The sequence below is a fragment of the Alternaria incomplexa genome (assembly GCF_024043165.1).
Source record: "Alternaria incomplexa strain BMP 0042 chromosome Unknown scaffold_11, whole genome shotgun sequence".
Taxonomy (NCBI): Eukaryota; Fungi; Ascomycota; class Dothideomycetes; order Pleosporales; family Pleosporaceae; genus Alternaria; species Alternaria incomplexa.
Window position 1 is genome coordinate 726,735 of NW_026249860.1, and position 18,576 is coordinate 745,310.

The 18,576-nt window shown below is 53.3% G+C and overlaps 5 protein-coding genes and 1 non-coding gene across 6 annotated transcripts; 2 read left to right on the forward strand and 4 right to left on the reverse strand.

Moving 5' to 3' along the window:
• Positions 1-377: 377 nt before the first annotated feature.
• On the reverse strand, positions 378-2,461 carry J4E90_007651 (uncharacterized protein; the record flags this gene model as incomplete). Its single annotated transcript, XM_051437185.1, has 2 exons — positions 378-1,710; positions 1,758-2,461. 2 exons carry the CDS (start codon positions 2,459-2,461, stop codon positions 378-380), a joined length of 2,037 nt encoding a protein of 678 aa, XP_051288931.1.
• A 227-nt stretch (positions 2,462-2,688) lies between these two features.
• On the forward strand, positions 2,689-5,101 carry J4E90_007652 (uncharacterized protein; the record flags this gene model as incomplete). Its single annotated transcript, XM_051437186.1, has 2 exons — positions 2,689-3,413; positions 3,463-5,101. 2 exons carry the CDS (start codon positions 2,689-2,691, stop codon positions 5,099-5,101), a joined length of 2,364 nt encoding a protein of 787 aa, XP_051288932.1.
• Positions 5,102-6,886: 1,785 nt separating this feature from the next.
• Positions 6,887-7,849, reverse strand: J4E90_007653 (uncharacterized protein; the record flags this gene model as incomplete). Its single annotated transcript, XM_051437187.1, has 1 exon — positions 6,887-7,849. The coding sequence occupies one exon, from the start codon at positions 7,847-7,849 to the stop codon at positions 6,887-6,889; it is 963 nt and encodes a 320-aa protein (XP_051288933.1).
• Positions 7,850-8,034: 185 nt separating this feature from the next.
• Positions 8,035-8,120, reverse strand: J4E90_007654. Its single transcript has one exon. It is a non-coding gene; the product is annotated as a tRNA-Tyr (tRNA).
• A 4,230-nt stretch (positions 8,121-12,350) lies between these two features.
• On the reverse strand, positions 12,351-14,939 carry J4E90_007655 (uncharacterized protein; the record flags this gene model as incomplete). Its single annotated transcript, XM_051437188.1, has 1 exon — positions 12,351-14,939. The coding sequence occupies one exon, from the start codon at positions 14,937-14,939 to the stop codon at positions 12,351-12,353; it is 2,589 nt and encodes an 862-aa protein (XP_051288934.1).
• A 1,794-nt stretch (positions 14,940-16,733) lies between these two features.
• Positions 16,734-17,752, forward strand: J4E90_007656 (uncharacterized protein; the record flags this gene model as incomplete). Its single annotated transcript, XM_051437189.1, has 3 exons — positions 16,734-17,033; positions 17,113-17,557; positions 17,613-17,752. 3 exons carry the CDS (start codon positions 16,734-16,736, stop codon positions 17,750-17,752), a joined length of 885 nt encoding a protein of 294 aa, XP_051288935.1.
• Positions 17,753-18,576: the final 824 nt, after the last annotated feature.

The window sequence follows — 18,576 nt, forward strand, 5'->3', positions numbered from 1 at the left end:
TGGAAATCACGCGTCCGAAGTAAGCCTTGGCTTCAGTGTTTCTCAACCATGGGAATTCAGAAAAATCTCAACTCAACGGCCAAAGTACACCAGACCACTCATAGTATCTCTGACGCGTGGTTTCCTGCTTGATTTCCAGCTTATGAGGGATAAGTCGGAAATCTAGCAGGAAACCACGCGTCGGAGATACCATGAATGGTCTGGTAGGTCTTCGTGCTCGAATTTGTATTTCTCCGCGGCTGCGCACTTGCCGAGGCTAGCGACTCAGCGTAGTGCGAGGTTATCGCTAGGAGCTGCAAGCCAACATTATTTCCGCGACACTAGATTGTGTCTGCGAAGACATTCTCATGCGAGATATATGCAAAGATCGCGATGCCTTACTCAAGCAGCTTCTCTTTGAGTGTTGAGCCTTGCTCCAAAGGCCCGACTCGTACTTGCCCTTGGAGTCGTTGCTCTATGGTCTCCGCGCGAGCTTTCTTGCGCTGTTCAGTCCTTTCTTTCACGCCCGCTTTGTCATATCGACTTTTCATTCCATGTTTGAGGCGAGTGATCATGTCACCCGCCTTGCCCTTGCTCACATCTTCCGGCTTTAAGGCATCTTCTTTGGGACGGAATTTGTTCAAAAAGTCGACCTGAGCTTGCGACGCACGACCCTTACGCCATGCTTGATGCTTTGAGATGTAGAAGTGTTGGAAAGCGTCAATCGCATATGTGTCTGCCGCGTGAACAACATGGTCGAATGAGTCACCTTCGGCGATGACACGCGCTCTACCCCAGGGGCTGTTGACGATTTTATCAGCCGGCAACTTCCAGTGGTACTTGGCGCTAAAACGACCTTCGACATCTCCGGATGGTTCAATTACTAAGTAGTTGCCAGTATTGCCACTGAGAACGTATTTTCCGTCGCCAACGGCAACCCAAACGTTCTGGCTAATATTGCGTATGTATTGATCGGCGGAAGTGTCGGCTATCAGATCATGCACAGAGTCGTATTCAGTGAAGGAGACGGTTCCGGGTAACTTTTTAGCGACAGTTTTCTTCCTAAGCTCGGAAGCTTCCTCTTCGCGTTGCTTGTCAGAAAGCTTCTTTTCTTTAAGCTTCGTCAAGCTTTTAGTGTCTGCTTGGTCGACGATCTCGCCCGGGTCGAGGCCGAACAACGTAGGCGTTGACACTACTCCGGTGCTAAGTGCCGAAACCATGTCGATGATGTGACAGTTCTGCTTGTCCTTATGTAACCGCATGCCACGTCCGATCATCTGAACGAGGAGATTACGAGACTTGGTGGGGCGAGCTAGCAGCACGCAGTCGATATTTGGAATATCCGTCCCTTCAGTGAAGACACCGCAGTTCAGCAGCACCGGAAAATCGCCATTCCTAAAAGCGTCTATACGCGCGCTGCGGATCTTTGGAGGTGTGTCACCGGTGACATATTGGGCATCGATGCCGGACGTCCGGAACCTAGCGGTCAAGTCGGTGACATGGCTGAGGTCGACGCAGAATATGAGGGTTGAGTGTCGGTCCCTTGCCTTTGCTAGCCAGGTCTTGACGACGAGCTCGTTCGTCTCAGCAGTGTTGATGACTGTAGAGAGGGCGCCGGTTTGGAAGTCGCCACCAGCGCCAGTGCCCACTTTGGTCAAATCGGCCTTGATCTCGACTGTTGTAAAGATGACATCGGAAAGCCAGTTCTCATCGATCATATCGACATAGTCACTAGACATGTCAGTTTGGGTCTATGCTCGAGAAAGCTGGTGTCATACCGATGATAGACGATGTGGTCAATGACAGCTCCCAGCTTCCTTCCGTCGAAGCGCGAAAAGGTGGCCGACACGCCGACGAGGGCAGGAGCGTTTGACTTGGTCCAGTCAGTCGCATGTCTCAGACCGAAATGCTCCAAGACGTCCAGGTATGTCTGGCTGACAATGTGATGTGCCTCGTCCACCAGTACGAGCTTATACCGCGAAGGGTCAAACTTTTCCAATCGTCCACCCGACGTGATGCTCTGTATAGAGGCGACAGTGATGTCGGCAGCACCAGAGGCCTGGTTGTTGCCCATCTCGATGTCTACATGTTTATCGGGGTATGCGAGGCTGCAGTGGCGTGCAGCTTGTTCAACGAGTTCGCGGCGGTGGGCGAGGATGAGCGTCTGGGAAGCGTCGCCAGTGGCGGCTATGCGGTCGATGAGGTGGGTGAAGATGACGGTCTTGCCGGAACCCGTCGCCAGAGAGACCCCGAGGCGTTTGTGGCCAGCATCGAGGTAGGACAGCACAGCTTGTATGCAATCTTCCTGGTACTCGCGCAGTTGGATCTTCAGCGGCGGGGAAGGCGGAGGAGCTGGCGGCAGATTGGGAACCACGGCCTTGGGGCTCTTGGCCCTTCTTGAAGCATATCTCGTGGTTGCGCGAACAGGCTGGTAGCCCATTCGCGTGCAGTTTCTCAACGCATGCTGGGCGAAGCGGAACATCAAGACACGTGCCAGGACAAAGTGGGAGCGAAGATGTCGCCAAGTCACGATGCATGACGGTACGCCGAGGCCTGGCCCCACCAAAATGTTTCCGCGCTCTTCACCAACCTTGGGACACTGCGACCATCACCGCCCACCATGGCCGCTATACGCGCACAACCACATGACGTGACTCAGCATATCTTCCACGGCGATACTGAGGTCGCGCCTGCCCTCTCGCATCCGCCATGAGTTCCGCATCCGACTACAAGCATTCCGAACCGTCAGAAGATTCCAGCGATGAGAGTTCGCGACCGCCTACACGACCAACATCGCGCCGCCAGTCGTCTACGTCGCACACGCCACGCAAGCGCCGTCGTCTAGAGTCGATCGATCCTGCCCGCGTGCGCAAATACTACCTTGAGGGAAAGTACAACGACGCCTACCGCGTGCTCTTCAACGAGGACGTGACTCGGGCTGCTGCGCGCTTTGAGACGCATGCCGAAAGCTTCCAGTACTACAACACACAAATCGGCGCTTCATATTGGTCAGCACAGGAACAGGCTGTCTTCTTCGCGGCGCTTGAGCGATTGGGAAGGGACGACATCCCCGGCATAGCAAGAGCGATCGGCACCAAGAGCATACCAGAGACGCAGGAGCTGCTATTGTTGCTTCAAGATGCTGCTACTAGGCAGGGCGATGCTAAGGTGACACTCCGCGACGTCCCTGCTGCCATCGACGTGGGCGACGAGTGCAACGAGCAGCTGGATCTTGCGGGTGAAGCCCTGGCGTGGATGCAGGACGTCTTTGAGGCTAGCCAGGAGCGAGAGAGATTCGGCGACTACTGGCTGATCACGCCTGCTGTAGCTGACAAGATTGAGAGCGCACATGACACTGGTCGTGACCGAGCGACCACATCACCGCCTGTCAGCGAGCCAGAACCGTCACGGAGAGGCGGAAGAGTCGTCGTAGGGTATGCAAGGCCTACCAGCACCAAGCAACAGCATGCTGACATGTCACAGAGCATGTATCTCATGCAAAAAGTTCAAGCAAAAGTGCGATCGAGCAACACCATGCGCCAACTGCGTACGGCGGAATACGGGCGAATGCATATATCCCGAACAATCTCTCAAACCAGAGGCAGGCGATCAGTCTGACAAGAAGCCGGTCAAGAGAAAGCGCGGCATCCTCGAGGATATACCAGAAGCCACCCTGTTAGATTCAAAGGTTATGCTCACTCTCTCCAAGACCGTCTTCATGAACCGCTCGCCTACGATACCATCCCCTTGGCCACATTGGTCCGAATACACCTCGGAGCTGGCTCGAGAACCAAGCATCTACCGGACCGCCTTCAACGACTTCCACACACTTGTTCTCTCCGTCACCAAGCGACTCGTCCAGACGGCTCTCATACAGGCTACTTCACGTCTTCGATCACAAAGGCACCGTGTGAAAGGCGGTATTCCTCTGGTAAAGAAAAGGGATGTTCTGACCGCCATCGATATCGTGGGGATGCAGCAGAACGGTCAAGAGAGATGGAAGGGGGTAGCCCGACGATGTGCGCTGAGAGTATACGAAGGCAAATGGTCCCGTTACCGACGCAACAATACCAAACGAGAGGTGCCCTGGGATGAGGTCGAGCAAATTATGACCCCAGCGGAGCCATCGATAGAGCCTCAAACGACAGACGCAGAAACATCTGGCAACGAAACTCCCGATTTCAGTGCAAGAGCCAAGCGGAGCGGGACGCCACTTCCCTTTGATCAACTCGCTCTGTCAGATTCAGATGAAGAATCACTTGTAGGAGAAAGCGAACCCCCTTTGCGAAGTGCGTCTCAATCGAGGGATATTGCGGATCAGCCTGGACCCCGCAAGTTAACCCTGGGTGAGTTCGATCGAGAGATCAGTCGAAGGGAGGAGCACGCCCTTTGGGATATGCTGGATCTTGAGCCAACCGTCAAACTTGAAGAAGCCAATATCGGCGAAGAGAGCGACGAGGATGATCCAGAAGAAGGCGAAAAGATTACAACACTTCCCGACGGTTGGCGCTCCTGGACACCCTGGCGTACCGAATGGGAGGAGTTCGATACTCCACCATCTGAAGCTGCCTTTCTTGCAAACCAGAAGCCTCTTGATGTGCCACCCATCCTTCAAGGGCACATTTCAGACACTGCCGAGTCTAGCTCCGACGATGATACCGACGCACCAACGCAAAAGCCGAGGCATCAGAGCAAGCCGTCCATTCAGCAAACGGTTGAGCTACAGACCCGCGGTACCCACGCTTATGCTGCGCTTCAAGGTCAAAGCTCAAAGCCTGTTGGGTCTCCAAGCGAATCTAGCTCCCAAGACGATGATACGAGTGATGACAATGCACAAGACCATGGTCTGCCTCAACCCCCCATCGACGATACTAGGGTGGAAGTTCCTACCTCAGAATCAAGCGATGATTCGAGTGATAGCAGTGATTCGGAGTCGCAACGGCCGGCGCAGTCTATTGAAGACAACAGGAAACCGACTCCTAGTGTAGGATCGAGCGAAGTAAGCACCGACATAGAAATGGATCAGCCTGTGCGGTCCGTTGAGCCTCGTAGCACTCGAGTTCCTGCGCCGGATTCAGACGACGAGCCGAAAGAGATGGATTGGGAGAGCTTTATCCATTAGTAGTATATCACATGCGTTTTGTTTGTCGCATTCGACGTAAGCCGTAGCTATATCAGTAATCATCAGAGCTTTCGGTCTCTCACTGTCGAGTCTGTCAACGTGATGGGCTACGTACTCACAGCAAACGCTCACCTCAACCAGCCTGTCGAAGCGCCCGACCCCCGTACTCGTCATGCCTTCCCACCCACTCAAATGAAAGCACGTCATACGCCTCTTTGCATTTCACTGCGATGTCAGCGAGTTATAGTGGGCTATGAGACCCAGTCAAAAAGGACCTGAGCAAGTTGTGCGTCACGGCACGTCACGTATAGGGCTTCATGGGTCAAATGCTTCCAGTTTGCCACGCAGCGGACCTCTACCGCATCTGTGACTGCCTGTAACTTCGAATAGATGGGGTGCTGTACGCATCACATGCCACAACTCAATCAATGACGCATCTGCATCCGCTTTCCCATCGTCACGCACTCGTTATATATATACATACAAAACCTCCCCTGACCTCTTCTCCCCCCCTCCACTCTACACCTGCACAATAACCCCGACACTTTCAACCCCCATTAAGCAACCCCGTTTGACCAACCTCAGACAGCTAACCAATACCCACTACCTCGTACGCCACAACCAAACCAGCCCACGCCTCAAACCCCCACAAACAAAACAATGCACATCACCACCCCCCTCCTCATCACCCTAGGCGCCCTCGCCTCCCTCACCATGGCCGGAGAAGGCGGCGCGCCGGACCCCAACTGTGGCACTCTTTTCTGTAAGCGCGCACAGGCTATGCAGAGTATCAGGGCGTCGTTGCTGGCCAAGGCTAGCGCTACTGCTACTGTTGTTCCTACTGTTTCTGTTGCTAGTGCTGGCGGATGCGCATGTGGATGCGGATGCTGAGGCGAAGTAGAATGGGCGGATTGGTATGTGTTTGGTCTTGGAGTGCGGTGCGAGTGTTTGCTGACGGAGTGTAGATTGCTGGGGGTTGTTATCGAGATAGCTTTTTAGGGTGGTGTCTCTGAGCTGTTGATGTTGAATTGTGTGGCAATATTGTTACTGGGATTTGACGTAGTGGGCGCAGTTGAGCAGCGACAAAGCGCCATGGCCGGCGTTTGTCGATTTGGAATATGGTATAGAAAACTTATGTCCCAACCGTTATGTATCATGAATACATGTCCGTATCGATAACGTGCTTGTGTGTTTGCCCAAAAAGAGTTCTTTAGATTGTATGCTTTGACGTTCGAGAGATCATAGGTTCAGTACAGATACCATAGCATAGCGACTATACTGAGCCTATGATCTCTCGAAACTAAAAGCAAATGATCTAAATAACCCTTTTCGACTCTTCTAAAGCTTATGTCCAAAGGTTTACAAAGGCTACTGTGGGTGGAAACACGTATGTGTACGGGTCCCGAGAGCTGTATGGACAGTCGACAGACTCGCCAGTTCACACCGGACACGGCGAGGTTTTCAGTAATGTAGTATTGCATCTTTGTCGAGTATACCATGCCAGTGCATGCGTGAACTTGTAGATATCCGCAGGATGTCCGGGGTGTTATGACATGACGGACGGGGTAGTTGTCAATGAAAGTATCGTGTATTTGACCAAATTGATTGAGCAGTCGCAAATCGGTCATGTCACAACATCCCGGACATCCTGCGGACTCGCGAGTGCCTCAATCGTATCGTAACAGCGACGCCTGTTCCGGCTGCTCCAGATGACGGTGTTCGAGCTGTTGCTCGTTCCTACCCGATATACCGATGCTCCTGACAAGGAGACTGTATCGTCGTCCCTCATGTCCCATTCCGGATATGCTCAACCTTGGTATCAATCCGATGCATACAACTCCACTCATCGAGATAAAGTTCCTGCACCAGATTCACACTACCAAACCACTTCTCACCCAGCCCAGCACCCGGCAAATCGGGGTTGAGCTTCAGCGCTCTCGCACTCCCAGCTGCCGCGCCATATTGTTCAAAGTGCTTCAACGAGTCGATAGCCCACACCATCTGCTCGTCGTCGCGATAATGCTCCTTCAACCTCGCGCGCCTGATATCCTTCCTTATCTCGGCTTCGGCGGTCGACCACGGCGGCGGGTAATCCGAGGGCATGAGCTTCTCACCCTTTTTCAGGCGCGCGTTGTTGGCTTGGATCTTCTTGGCGGTTTTGATGTGCCATTCGTCTTTGAGAATGTGGAGACGTTCTTGTTCGCGGAAGAAGAGTTGCAGCATGTTCTTCCAGTTGAAGTTGATTTCGCGCGCTGCGACGTCGATGGTGAGGTCGGGTAGCTCGGTGTCGTTTACTAGGTCCCCGATGCTGATTGTGTAGTTGGGCATTTCGGCTTTCCAGTTCTTGACGTTTTCTTCCCAGCGGCGCGTTACTTTGTGGTAATGCTCGCGTTCCTTCTTCCCCGATGCTTTGTCTGAGCCGGGATCTGGTCGCTCATCTTTGAACCAGGCTGTGAGCTTATCTTTGCCTTTGCCGCGTCGCGCGAGCCGCGTGGACACCTCTGGCCTCTTGCTCTTCCCGCCCAGGTTGTACTTCTCGAGCTGGAAGTCTATGTGTATCTCTTTGAGGAAATGTTCGCCGAACGCATGCTCGACGCATGCGCGGAGGGTGGGAGAGACGCGTCGCACGACATTCCAGAGGTGCGCGAGGTCGGTGTGATAGCGGAAGACGTTGATCCACACCTCAGCTGGCAGGGAGGGACAAAAAAGCTCGCGAGCGGTAGTTCGGCGTGGGGCTTTCGAAGCCATTTCGAATGCATGGCCCAGCGCGTTTGGGCCACATGATGCTTCACGTTCTGGCAATCTGAGGTGTGCCGGATTGAAGCCTAGGTTTGCGAGTCAAGCTAGTGACGTAAGCCGGGCCGTCGTGACACTAGTTGGCAGAAATCGCATCGCGAAAATGCCCACAGAGGAGCGAAAAAAAAGATGTCTGATCTCCCCACCATGAGTCGAACAAGGGACCTTCTGATAACAGCAGATATTACAGTCAGACGCTCTAAACCAACTGAGCTACGGGGAGAATACTTCAGATCGAAGTCGTGCTTGGTTATGCCAAAAGTCGAAAAACGAGCATATATATACTCTAAACATGGTGAGGACGTACGTGAATTCGTACAACTACCTTACTAGAGTTAGCATCCCTGAAGGCGGCGAGCAACACAGACTCTGCCAGCCTGTAGTAACGATGCGGGGTACTGGTAGCTGCTCTGAGTATCCTCCTTTCCCCACTTCGTCCGTCATCCGTGTACACATCTCACATACAGCACATCAACTTCGCTAGAGGACCTCGAAACGCGAAAGAATTTTGGTTCCGTACTAAGTTGCGATCGAATGCCCCTCTCGCGCACCGTTGCAGTTCGAAATGCTGTCGATAATGCCGTGAAGAACGCTGTCTATCTGGGCGAGGGACTTCAGTTCAGCTGGACGACCCCAGCATTGTGACGAGCGATTGCTGCGTGCAGCTTGACAAGTTTCCCTTGCTTGCTGGATGCACACCTCTTAACATCCTCAATGGTTCATCGCACTTATTCGACTAGCTGTTTACTCGTCATGGCAGGTCCAGATGGGGGTCGCAGCTTCCTCAGCTTTGCGCAGTCATGACAAGCGGCTTTCGCTTCGCTGCCGCCTTCCACTCACACGACTTACACGACCAAGCATCTTCCTTACAAGTCACGCTCAGCCACCACATGCGCAAGAGGTCTTCTTGGATGCCTTTACTAGCGTATATGTTGAGGAAAGCCACAGTTCTCAATGCAGCTAGGCAAGAATGGCAAACTTAGTGCACCGAGCATGCGACTTTCGTATTGTAGCAGCTGAACTATACAGTTCCGAAAGCTGGTCAGCAGACAGCCCAGCAGAGCTTCTCACTGTGGATTGAGACGCTATAAATGCGCTCGCAAAACAACTGTGCATACGCAAGTCGCAAGCGTCGTTCTAGCGACTGGCTGTGCAGATGTGGCTTTGAGCCGCCTAATCACTAGAGCCTCTGTGGCTGCATCTCGCAGTTCAGCTGAACAGCCAGAGCGTTCTAAAGCAATTCGGCCAGCGCTCTTTGCTTGTTGTTCGTCGTCTTCCAATTCCCTCCGCTCGTTCAGCGACAGCATCTTCGTTCTCAAAGTCTTGTTTTTGAACTTCCTGGGCTATTTCTTCTTCACGATGCCTTGAAATGCGGAAGATGGATTCTTTGGCCTTGCGGATCGTATGCGCACTCTTCCTTGTTCTCCACTCGGTCGAAGGCTCAAACACCACAGCCATAGATACGACCCCGAAATATACAGGATGGCAGAAAGGCCCAGCCGAGCGCGGTACAATGACGATTCTTTGGAGTTGCCTAACCACCGTTTTTGCCTGTACTTGGACGATCCTTCACCTGAATGTGCCTACGTTGCACGACGGTACATGGACCAAACTCTGGCGGAAGATCAAGTGGATGACAATCACTATCATCTTTCCGGAGTTCATTTTTGCAAAAGCAGTTTGCGAGCTGCAGATGGCCATCGAGGACCTACATGAATTAAAGGAACAAGAAGACGCATTCGGGTGGGAGGTGGAATATGGTCGCGGTTGCCGATTACTCTACTGGCTATTCCATCCCCACACCACGTCATCGTCGCGATCAACAGCTAGGGTATTGCCACGGCGCAAAAGATGGACTCTCAAACACTGTTATTTCGCCAACATGGGTGGTATAGTCAGAGATTCCTCCACGTTGAATCAGACCGCGTTACTCACGGCACACGCCTTAGTAAAATGCTGCATTCCGAACAAGCACAGCCCTCTCGATAATTTCCGTCTCACCAAAGAAGAGATTTCGGACAAGTCGAAAGCAGACAATCTAGTGAAGGCGGTTGCGGCACTCCAGATCTTGTGGTTGGTCGTCTCAATCATAACGCGAAAGGCGTATGACTTACCAATCAGCCTGCTGGAAGTCTGCACTGTAGCATTTGCTGCCCTTTCTGTAGCTACCTACGTGGCGAATTTGGCGAAACCAAAAGACATCGATGTCCCCGTTATCTTGAACAACAAAAAATGGAATCACACCGACGACGATGAGTTTTCTGGCCTGTGGGGCGACTCCTTTTTCGAACGATCTGTCAGACCGACCGAACAACATGGCCCCTTAGATCGGAAGCAGCGCATTAAAAACGACATGTTGAGACTCCAGGCGCAGGGAACGCAACATCTTACATTGACGTATGCACTGGCAGTATCCACAATGTGTTTCGGGGCTATTCACTGCGCTGCCTGGCAAAGTTACTTCCCAAGTCAGGTTGAAAGGAGACTTTGGCAAGTTGCAAGTGTATTGTCGTCTACACTACCTCTGAGTAACTTGCTTGCCTTGTTTGCTTCGAACCTGATAATAGGACGGAAAGCCAACAACATCATAACCGCCATGAAATCTCTCATGAACTTCCCCGTGGAAGATCCTAGCGAGTCCACTCGTGAGCCTGATTGCAGCACAGACCTGACACGTGTGAGGGTCTCGTGGCTAAATGACAGATTATGGGTGGAAGACTTAGACGGACTCCAGGTAAGTAATCTGCTACAATCTAACCTGAATTGCGAAGAGTGGCTGACGCTTCTTTAGAGTAGTGAATTTGTCTTTGATACTCTAAAACTTTACACTATGCTAAAAGGTCTCCTTGAAGTGAGAGACGGGGTGAGAAAGGGCGAAGCGTCCCAGTCTTGGTGCGCAAAATATCTGTGGACCTGCAGACGTGATTCAAAGATCGCATACAAATTGGTCGATAGTCCAAAGGATGTCTCGAGATTTCGATCGCTCTTCTTCTCAGAGGCAGTAGTGATCAAGAGGTCACCTTCGACGGAAAAGATGATGCCGCTACTGATCAGAACCATCAACAATTCACACAAAACAACAGAGGAGCTTCATAAGCAGTGGAGCGACTTCACGACAACTTTGGACCGCATGTCTGCCATACTCGCATGGCTCTCAGGATTGCTTTACATCACAGCACGCCTAATCTTACTCGCTGTAGCCTTCGCGGCTTTCCGGAAGCAAAACGAAAGACTGTACATAGACACATGGGCGCGCTTCTTGCCCAGCATCGGGTAAACACACCCTGGCGCAGCATACATCACAATATACAGCACGTCTTACCACAAGACACCGTACTATCTGCCTTGATGTTATTCCGAGCGCCAAATACACTGCAGACATATCTTTTGTAGCGTTGTCAATACTAAATGCCATGTTGCTTGCTCAATCGACCGGTGTGTCCATCGTGTCCGCTTACGAATGTGTTGTATGGTACAACATTCAGATCTCGCTTTCGCGAGAAGTCAAAAGCCCACCATGTTCAAACGTCACACACTGTCGACGACCACTGCCCCCGTCTAAGAATCCAATATCCTGGTTCGCGAGGATTTGCTGGATGTTAGTTGTCGAGTCTCAGTTCCAGTAGCCCAGAAACACAAGTCGCGATTACTTCACCTGAGTAGCCTCTCAGGTTCCACGACGTATGTCTGTATGCCCCAGCACATTTGTCAACTCCCAGGCTCCGCGATGAATCGCGCTTATGCTATTCCAGCAAACTCGTCAACTCTAGGGCTGTGCACAACAGAACGGGGGCTTCACAAGTTCCCAATTACTACACTCATTCGTCATTCTGCACAGCACTCACTTCACGCAATATCAGCACAAAATCTTACATGCAAAAGGAACGATAGTAGTATGTAGAATATATCATTCTGCCTTAGCCATACTATAAAACCACACCAACGCTTTTCCCCATCCAAGCAAAGAAAGCGCCGATGAACGAACTTCCAGTCTGTGTTCGTGTCCCTTATATCCCACATCCTTCCAATCCAAAGATGGTATAGAAAACCAAAAAGAGAGCAGCCACCCAAGCCCTAATTCATTACCACGAAAAGAAAAAAGCGGCCCAAAGCACTAAAAACGGGCACAGCCCCCCTTCCCGAAGGAAAACGAATCGAAGAAGATGAAAGGAGTGGTGTAAAAGACAAAATACATGAAGCGTAAGATTTTAGAGATACACAACGAAGCGAAGCAAACGACAAGCATAAGGAAAATGATAGCAGTAGTAGCGAGGACGACGGTAAATAAGCAGACTGGTATCGCGCGACAAGCAAATAACAAGATTTTGTATCGGTCGGCATAACAGGGACGTAAGAAAAGACATGACGACGTAACGACCGCATCCTGGTCGCTTGTGATCCAAACGCCAGCGGGTATAGACAATATCAATATCGAGGTTGTAACAGATTCGTTTTAGACTGCCGAAGCACGTAACGCGGCCTCGGGCGGTGTAGGAGGCAGTGGCATGGTGGGTGGTGGAGCGGGGAGACCCATGCTCGATGGTGGTGGTGGAGGGAGCGGCATGTTGGGTGGTGGTGTGGGTGAAGTTAGGTTGCGAGGTGGGGTCGGTAGTGTCGGTAGTGGCATAGTTGGTGGTGGGGCGGGTGGTGGTAGGCCCATGGATGCAAGGCTTCGTCGGGGTGTGATGGTCTTTTGCTGCGCGAAAGCTTGCTGTCGGAGTGCTTCGACACTAGGTGTTGGCTTGTGACTTCTTGTGTCTGATGATGGAGCAAGTGCGTTGGACATTCTTCGGCCAGGAACAAAGGACGGTGTGGACGCGATGGCGCGGATTGGGCGGTTTGACAGGAAAGGTGCGTGGTCGGCTGAGCGTACTTGTACTGAAGCAGGACGGCGCAGTTGTTGCGATGCTTGCGCGGAATGCAGACTGTGTGGGTTGGTGGTGGGCGTCATGTTCGAAGCTGCCGACGGCGGCCTTACGGGGGCAGTGACCGATCGGTTCATGACCATACCAGATGGCAGTGGCGAAGGTGTTGGCGAAGGCGTGAGAGAAGACTGCCGCCTTGGCAGGATCGTGGACGAGTCGCCATGCTGTGCTTGAGGACGAACTGGAAATGGGCGTAAGAAGGGCTTTGGCGAGATCCGGCGACGAGTCTTGCCATCACCAGCACTGGCAGTAGAAGCATACATTGGTGCTGGACCCATCATTGACTGACGCTGGGCGGGTGGCGGGGGTACAGGAGCAGGGTCTTTGGGAGGAGGTGAAATGGTATCCCGTCGAGGTGTAGCGCTGTAGATGTGCGCGTTGAACCGTACTGGGCTATCCTCACGAGTGGGTACAACGTCATCGCTAGCGGCCTGAACGGAAGTATCGATCTTCGGCTGAGAGGGAGACGAGCGGGCTGGCGCGTTGTCGACCGTGCTTGGAGCTGCCTCCTCCTTCACTGGTACGACCGGGCCCGCAACGAACGGCTTCCCTAGTTCTGGCACTGTCGGAGAGGCCGGGCTGTACAAGGAGTGTCGCTTGATTGTAGAGGGCACAGTCGTGGTCTGGATCAAGTGCTCATTAGTGATTGGCAAGGGCTGCATTGACCTGCGGCGAGACGACATGGAGTTACTGGGGTTCATGTGGAATGACCGCAGCGACATGGCACTTCGCATGGGCTCACTCTCTCCAGTGGTGAACTCGTCTTTGAGAGGGGAGTGCGGTGCTGGAGACGACTCCCGCGATGTGTTGCGGGTACCTGCGCCTGAAGCTGACGTCGCTGTCGACATGAACGAGTATCGTGACCGTCCGCGAAGCTGGTCAAGCTGTACTTGATGCTGAGAGACAGGCGTCGAAGCAACGGATGACATTTCGATTGAGATGCGGCTGTTATTGTTGTTGTTATACCGAGCCGACTGCCCACTAGAAGAGTCGATGCTGATCTTGGTCTGATCCTTTTCACCGGCGTCCCATTCGGAGGCCACGATCTTCGGCGACGTCGAGAGCTGCGGTTCTGTGGACACGATCCTGCTGACAGCATTTGGGTCGCGGTTGACCCTGTACCGGTGACTAGTTGTTTCTGAGGAGTTCTTGCCAGCGGAGTCATCTGTAGAAGAGGACGCTCGCGCGTAGTCATCCTTTGCCTTCATGCCGCCGAGGCTGTCGATCTCCTTACGCACACTGGTCATCCACTCGTCCATCTCTTCCGCACTCTCAAGAACGAGGAGAAAGCTTGTGGCTGTCTTGCGCATGGTTGCATTTTGTGTTCGCAATCGAGCGAGAAGAGAGTTCTTTGGTCCTGATTCGAATGTTCCGTCGTCGCTTGCGTGGCTGGATATCTGTAGCACCCAGTGCTTGCCAGGTATGAGATCGCACGCAAAAGCCGCTGATTCCTTGCCGAGTTTGAGCACCTTTTCAGGCAAGCGATCGAACGCGCCATCACCGGCATACTGTAGCACAAAGCCGGCCGTGACCAGGATGTATATCTTGTTGACAAGCTCCGGAGGTTGTGGGTTCAGCACCGAGTTGGACATGAGGCGCTTGTGGTTCTTTTCTAGTTTCTTAGTCTCTGCGCCATTTTCTGCGATGGTAGACAAGTCGCGCTGGATGTCTAACTTCTCGCGCAGCGATTCAGCCTGCCGTCTCTGACTTTGTGTCCTCATCAGGATCTCCGGGGCGAACACACATGCCTGTACGGTAGCGTGCTTTAAAGACTGCGGGAAAGCCTGGAACAGCGGAGGTGGATCCCAGTTTCCGAACTCGTGGTGCAGTATAGCTGGTCGCATCGAAACGGGTCGGAAGATCTGGCTTGAGCGTGCGCGAATCGTCTGCTGGGCGGGCGGAGAAGGGTTCTGCCGGAGGGAAGACTTCGGTATGGACATCGGTGGGGTGGGTTTGGGTGGCGTCTGCGGTCGCATCGGTACGGCGAGGCCAACTTCGGTGTGCCCGCGAGCTTTCTCTACTTTGGGTTTACTGAAGAGGCTGAACAACGACATCTTGGAGGCTACGCGTTCCACTTTCTTAGGAGGTGCTGGCAACGGGGCCTGTTTCTTCCCCATCGACGGTGTTTGTGATGCGACGGACGGTGACCGTTCCGGTTCCTGCAGAGTCGCGGTGGATCGATTGAAGCGCCATCGAGACGACATCGATGAGTTGTGAGTCTTGTTCCGCATGTTGCCGACAGGATTGGACGAAGCAGCATAGATTTGACCAGACAGAGCGGACATAGTGGGCGACCTTGGCTTATGAAGCCGGCGAAGTACGGTCGATACCAGAGCAACGTTGGCTCAAACGGTAGATGTGGGCGGGCAATCCAGGTCGTGCAAATTGGTTGCACGGGCAATCCAAGCGTTCCTCAAGACCCTGACAGGGTAGGCTTGCATTCAGCGTAAGCAAACCGTCGGACCGAGTCAAAGTATGGAGTCAGTAGAAAGTAGTTTGTCGTGGGAGTAATAGTGCGCGGGTAGAGAGTGTGGAGATTGCCAGGTTGGGGGTAGAAGGAGCGTGGTATAGGTGGCAGGAGTATAATACTAGGAGAGGGAGAGATCAAACGAGAGGACAGGACATGAGCCCCTAGAGAAGCAGAACGAGCTGCAGATATGACGGAAGCAGAGGAAAGCAGACGGGACTGAAACGACTTGTCAACGTTGAGTTGAGTCGTGGAGAGGAAAAGTGGCAAGCGTTAGTTGCCGCAGATGAATGCTCCCTAATCATGGTAGCGTACAGGGGGAGCTGTTCCCAGGTTCCGTCGTGTGTGATGCGAGGACGCAGGGGCTGCACGAAGGCCCCTTTACGGTCATATTCAGAAGAAAGTTGGGAGGGATGCGATGGCGCCGCACGCTAGCGCTCGCCTGGCCAAAATTGGCGTGTTTGACCTGGCTAGCCGGTGAAGTGTCGGCACAACGTCTTTTGACAGTGCTCGCAAGCTACATAATAGACTCGACGCCAGCTGGCAAAGGTGTGTTGCCCGGACGCAGCGGGATCTCATCAGGCGCCGACGACGATGAAGATTGTCGACCTGCAGCCACGATGTTTCAGCGGCAGCCTCGGGCCACTGTGCCCAAGGCAGTCTCTGAAGCTTGCTGGCGTGCTGGCCCGACGTGGAGATTTGATTGCACGGCGTCGTGACTGGAGTCGAGGCCTGCACGATCTACGACACGTCGGCATGAATGATCGCCGACAGTCAATACTCGGAGATATTGGATGGGGTTCGCAAGCTCGATATTCCTTATTGCGGAACCCATGGCCCCTTCCCGCCAAACACGAATCTGAGAACATGTGGTGAGGGCGCGAAAAAGCAGCGCGGGCACTGCGGCAGAAGTACCCGCGGAGTGCTCTATGTAGAGCGACACAACTCGGGGCGTTTTGCATAGTGGTGAGGTCGTCTCAGGTGTGACGCAGACGGCGAGGTGCATGCACGTATCGATTATCGAGCTGCGATGCCCGCCGCTGCACAAGGGTGGCATGCACAGTGGGAATAGTGCGAATCTTATTGCGGCGCGAGATTTCGCAGGGCTGGAGCGAGGAAACAGACAGCAAAAGGAAATGAGGCTGACCTGGGGAGGATGCGGCGTGGGCGCAGGTGTACCTTGCAGTAGCGCTGGCCGTGCTCAGGGCCGCCCAGGTGTCACGCTTAGCCCCGCTCACCCCACCAACCTCATCGAACGGGAGCTCAGCACGAGGTCACGCGTCTCTGGTGACTTCATCCTATACCCGCGCCTCATTCTAAGGACGGCACATCACACCACCACCTAAGAGTCCTAAGTACTATGGCGCCCGATCTGAACACCTTGCCCGCGTCTCCCCATGCATCTCCCTCACCCCGCAACCAGTCACCCACAAACTCACGCTCCATGGCTACTTCACCGCACTCACTCGCTGCCACTGCCGCTATGAATGCAGGTATTCACAACGAAGAGACGCGCCGCCCGTCTTCGGGTAGTATGCGCAGGGATGTCGAGCGTGCGCGTCGCCGGTCCAGCATTCGCATGAACCTCAACTTGAACGACCCAGCTATCCCGGCACCTGGAGAAATGCAGCAGAGCCCATCCTCCCGTAGCAGGGGTCCATGGCCGCATAGCCCGCACCATGAGCGTGCGCCTAGTTTGGGAGAGCTGCATCAGGAGCTGGAGTATGAGCAGGAAGGACAGGTGGTGAGTCCTATTATGCAGTGATTGTAGACAGAGCGGTGCAATCTCTATCTAACATTCATATTTGTACTGACATATACAGAACCGACTACTCAACATGATTCGTTCCCAGCAGACCCAGATAAACACCCTCCAAGCAAACCAGCAACAGCCCTCTGCTTCCGCCGTCGACGACAGCACCCCAACCTCGGAGCGTTCCATGTCTATACCTCCCTCGCTCACACAGTCTACACACATCTCACCACCTATCGTCTCACCCTTGCCATCCGCTACCCACCCCCGATCTCGCTCTCCATTCGGCTTCGGTACCATCAGTCGCCAGTCATCCTTTGCCGACCGTTCACGACACAGCAGCCATGCAGGATCCCCAGCTCTGCGTCCTATATCAGGCCAAGCAGGACCCTACGACCCCCACGACATGCTTCCCAGCCCCGCGACTTCAAGAGACGAGAGTGCTTATTACCAAGCCGAAACCCAGAACCTGACCCGCGAGAACCAGATGCTGAAGCTAAGGATAAGAGAACTTGGTATGCCATTTCCCAGCCACTACATTGAAGCGCGATGCTAACATTTCAAACCCAGAGCGCCAACTAGCAGACCAAAACCCCACCAGCCAAGTCACCCACTCCCCCACCGTCCACTCCGGCCTCGCTCCTGCCTCGACTCATGAAAGCACAGATGCGGGTAGCGAGGGCGGTCAGCCACCTGCATCGGCAGAGTAGGAATTCTCGCTAGACTGTGTTTCAAGGGCGTTTGGTTCGGGCGCCTCATCATACGACATTGACGAAGCGTGCTGGCGCAGAAAAAAATGATTATGCTGGATGGTTAAATGGCGTTTAGGATAATTCTCCAGTACGAGAAGACGAGTCCTTTCACCAGCCAAAATGCTGGGTGTAGTCGGAATTGAGGTCCATAACCTATGTTCATACTCCGTTTCTTGATTTGTACACGTGAAACCATTCATCTCATACTCTTTTCAGACCCCACTCCAAATTTACCAGAATTTGATTCCACAAAACACATCGTGCCAGCACGAACATTTACATACCATCTTACCAGCACTACCCTACTGCCCTGCCACCCCAAATCCCTCGTACCTCGTACGAACCCCCTCCACCCATTTCACATTACCACCCCCATCCCAGCACCAAGGCCATCCCAGCACCAACCCCCGAACCGCATGCAACAACCGTTCATCCCGCCCCTTCCCCACCTCGGCGTAAGCGAACTACCGTAATCACTCACGTGTAGAGTTTTTCGTTTTTTCGCGGGACATGAATCGACCTTGTTTGATGTACATTAAGCGTTTCCTTTACGCCCGCGCATAATTTATCGATAGCGAGGAAAAAATAGTAAACTTGATAGGTGTGACAAGGGACCCCACTTCGGATTGATTGGACAAGTACCCCGCGTTGTGTACGTGGCTTTGTTGGTGGTTGGGAGACGGTGCTTGGTGGAGGGCTTGTTGGTGACGGGACAGTGCTCAAGCAGAGTTTTCTGTTTAGTTGGTGGACAGTTGTCAGAAAGTTGTCGGGGCAATAAAGTG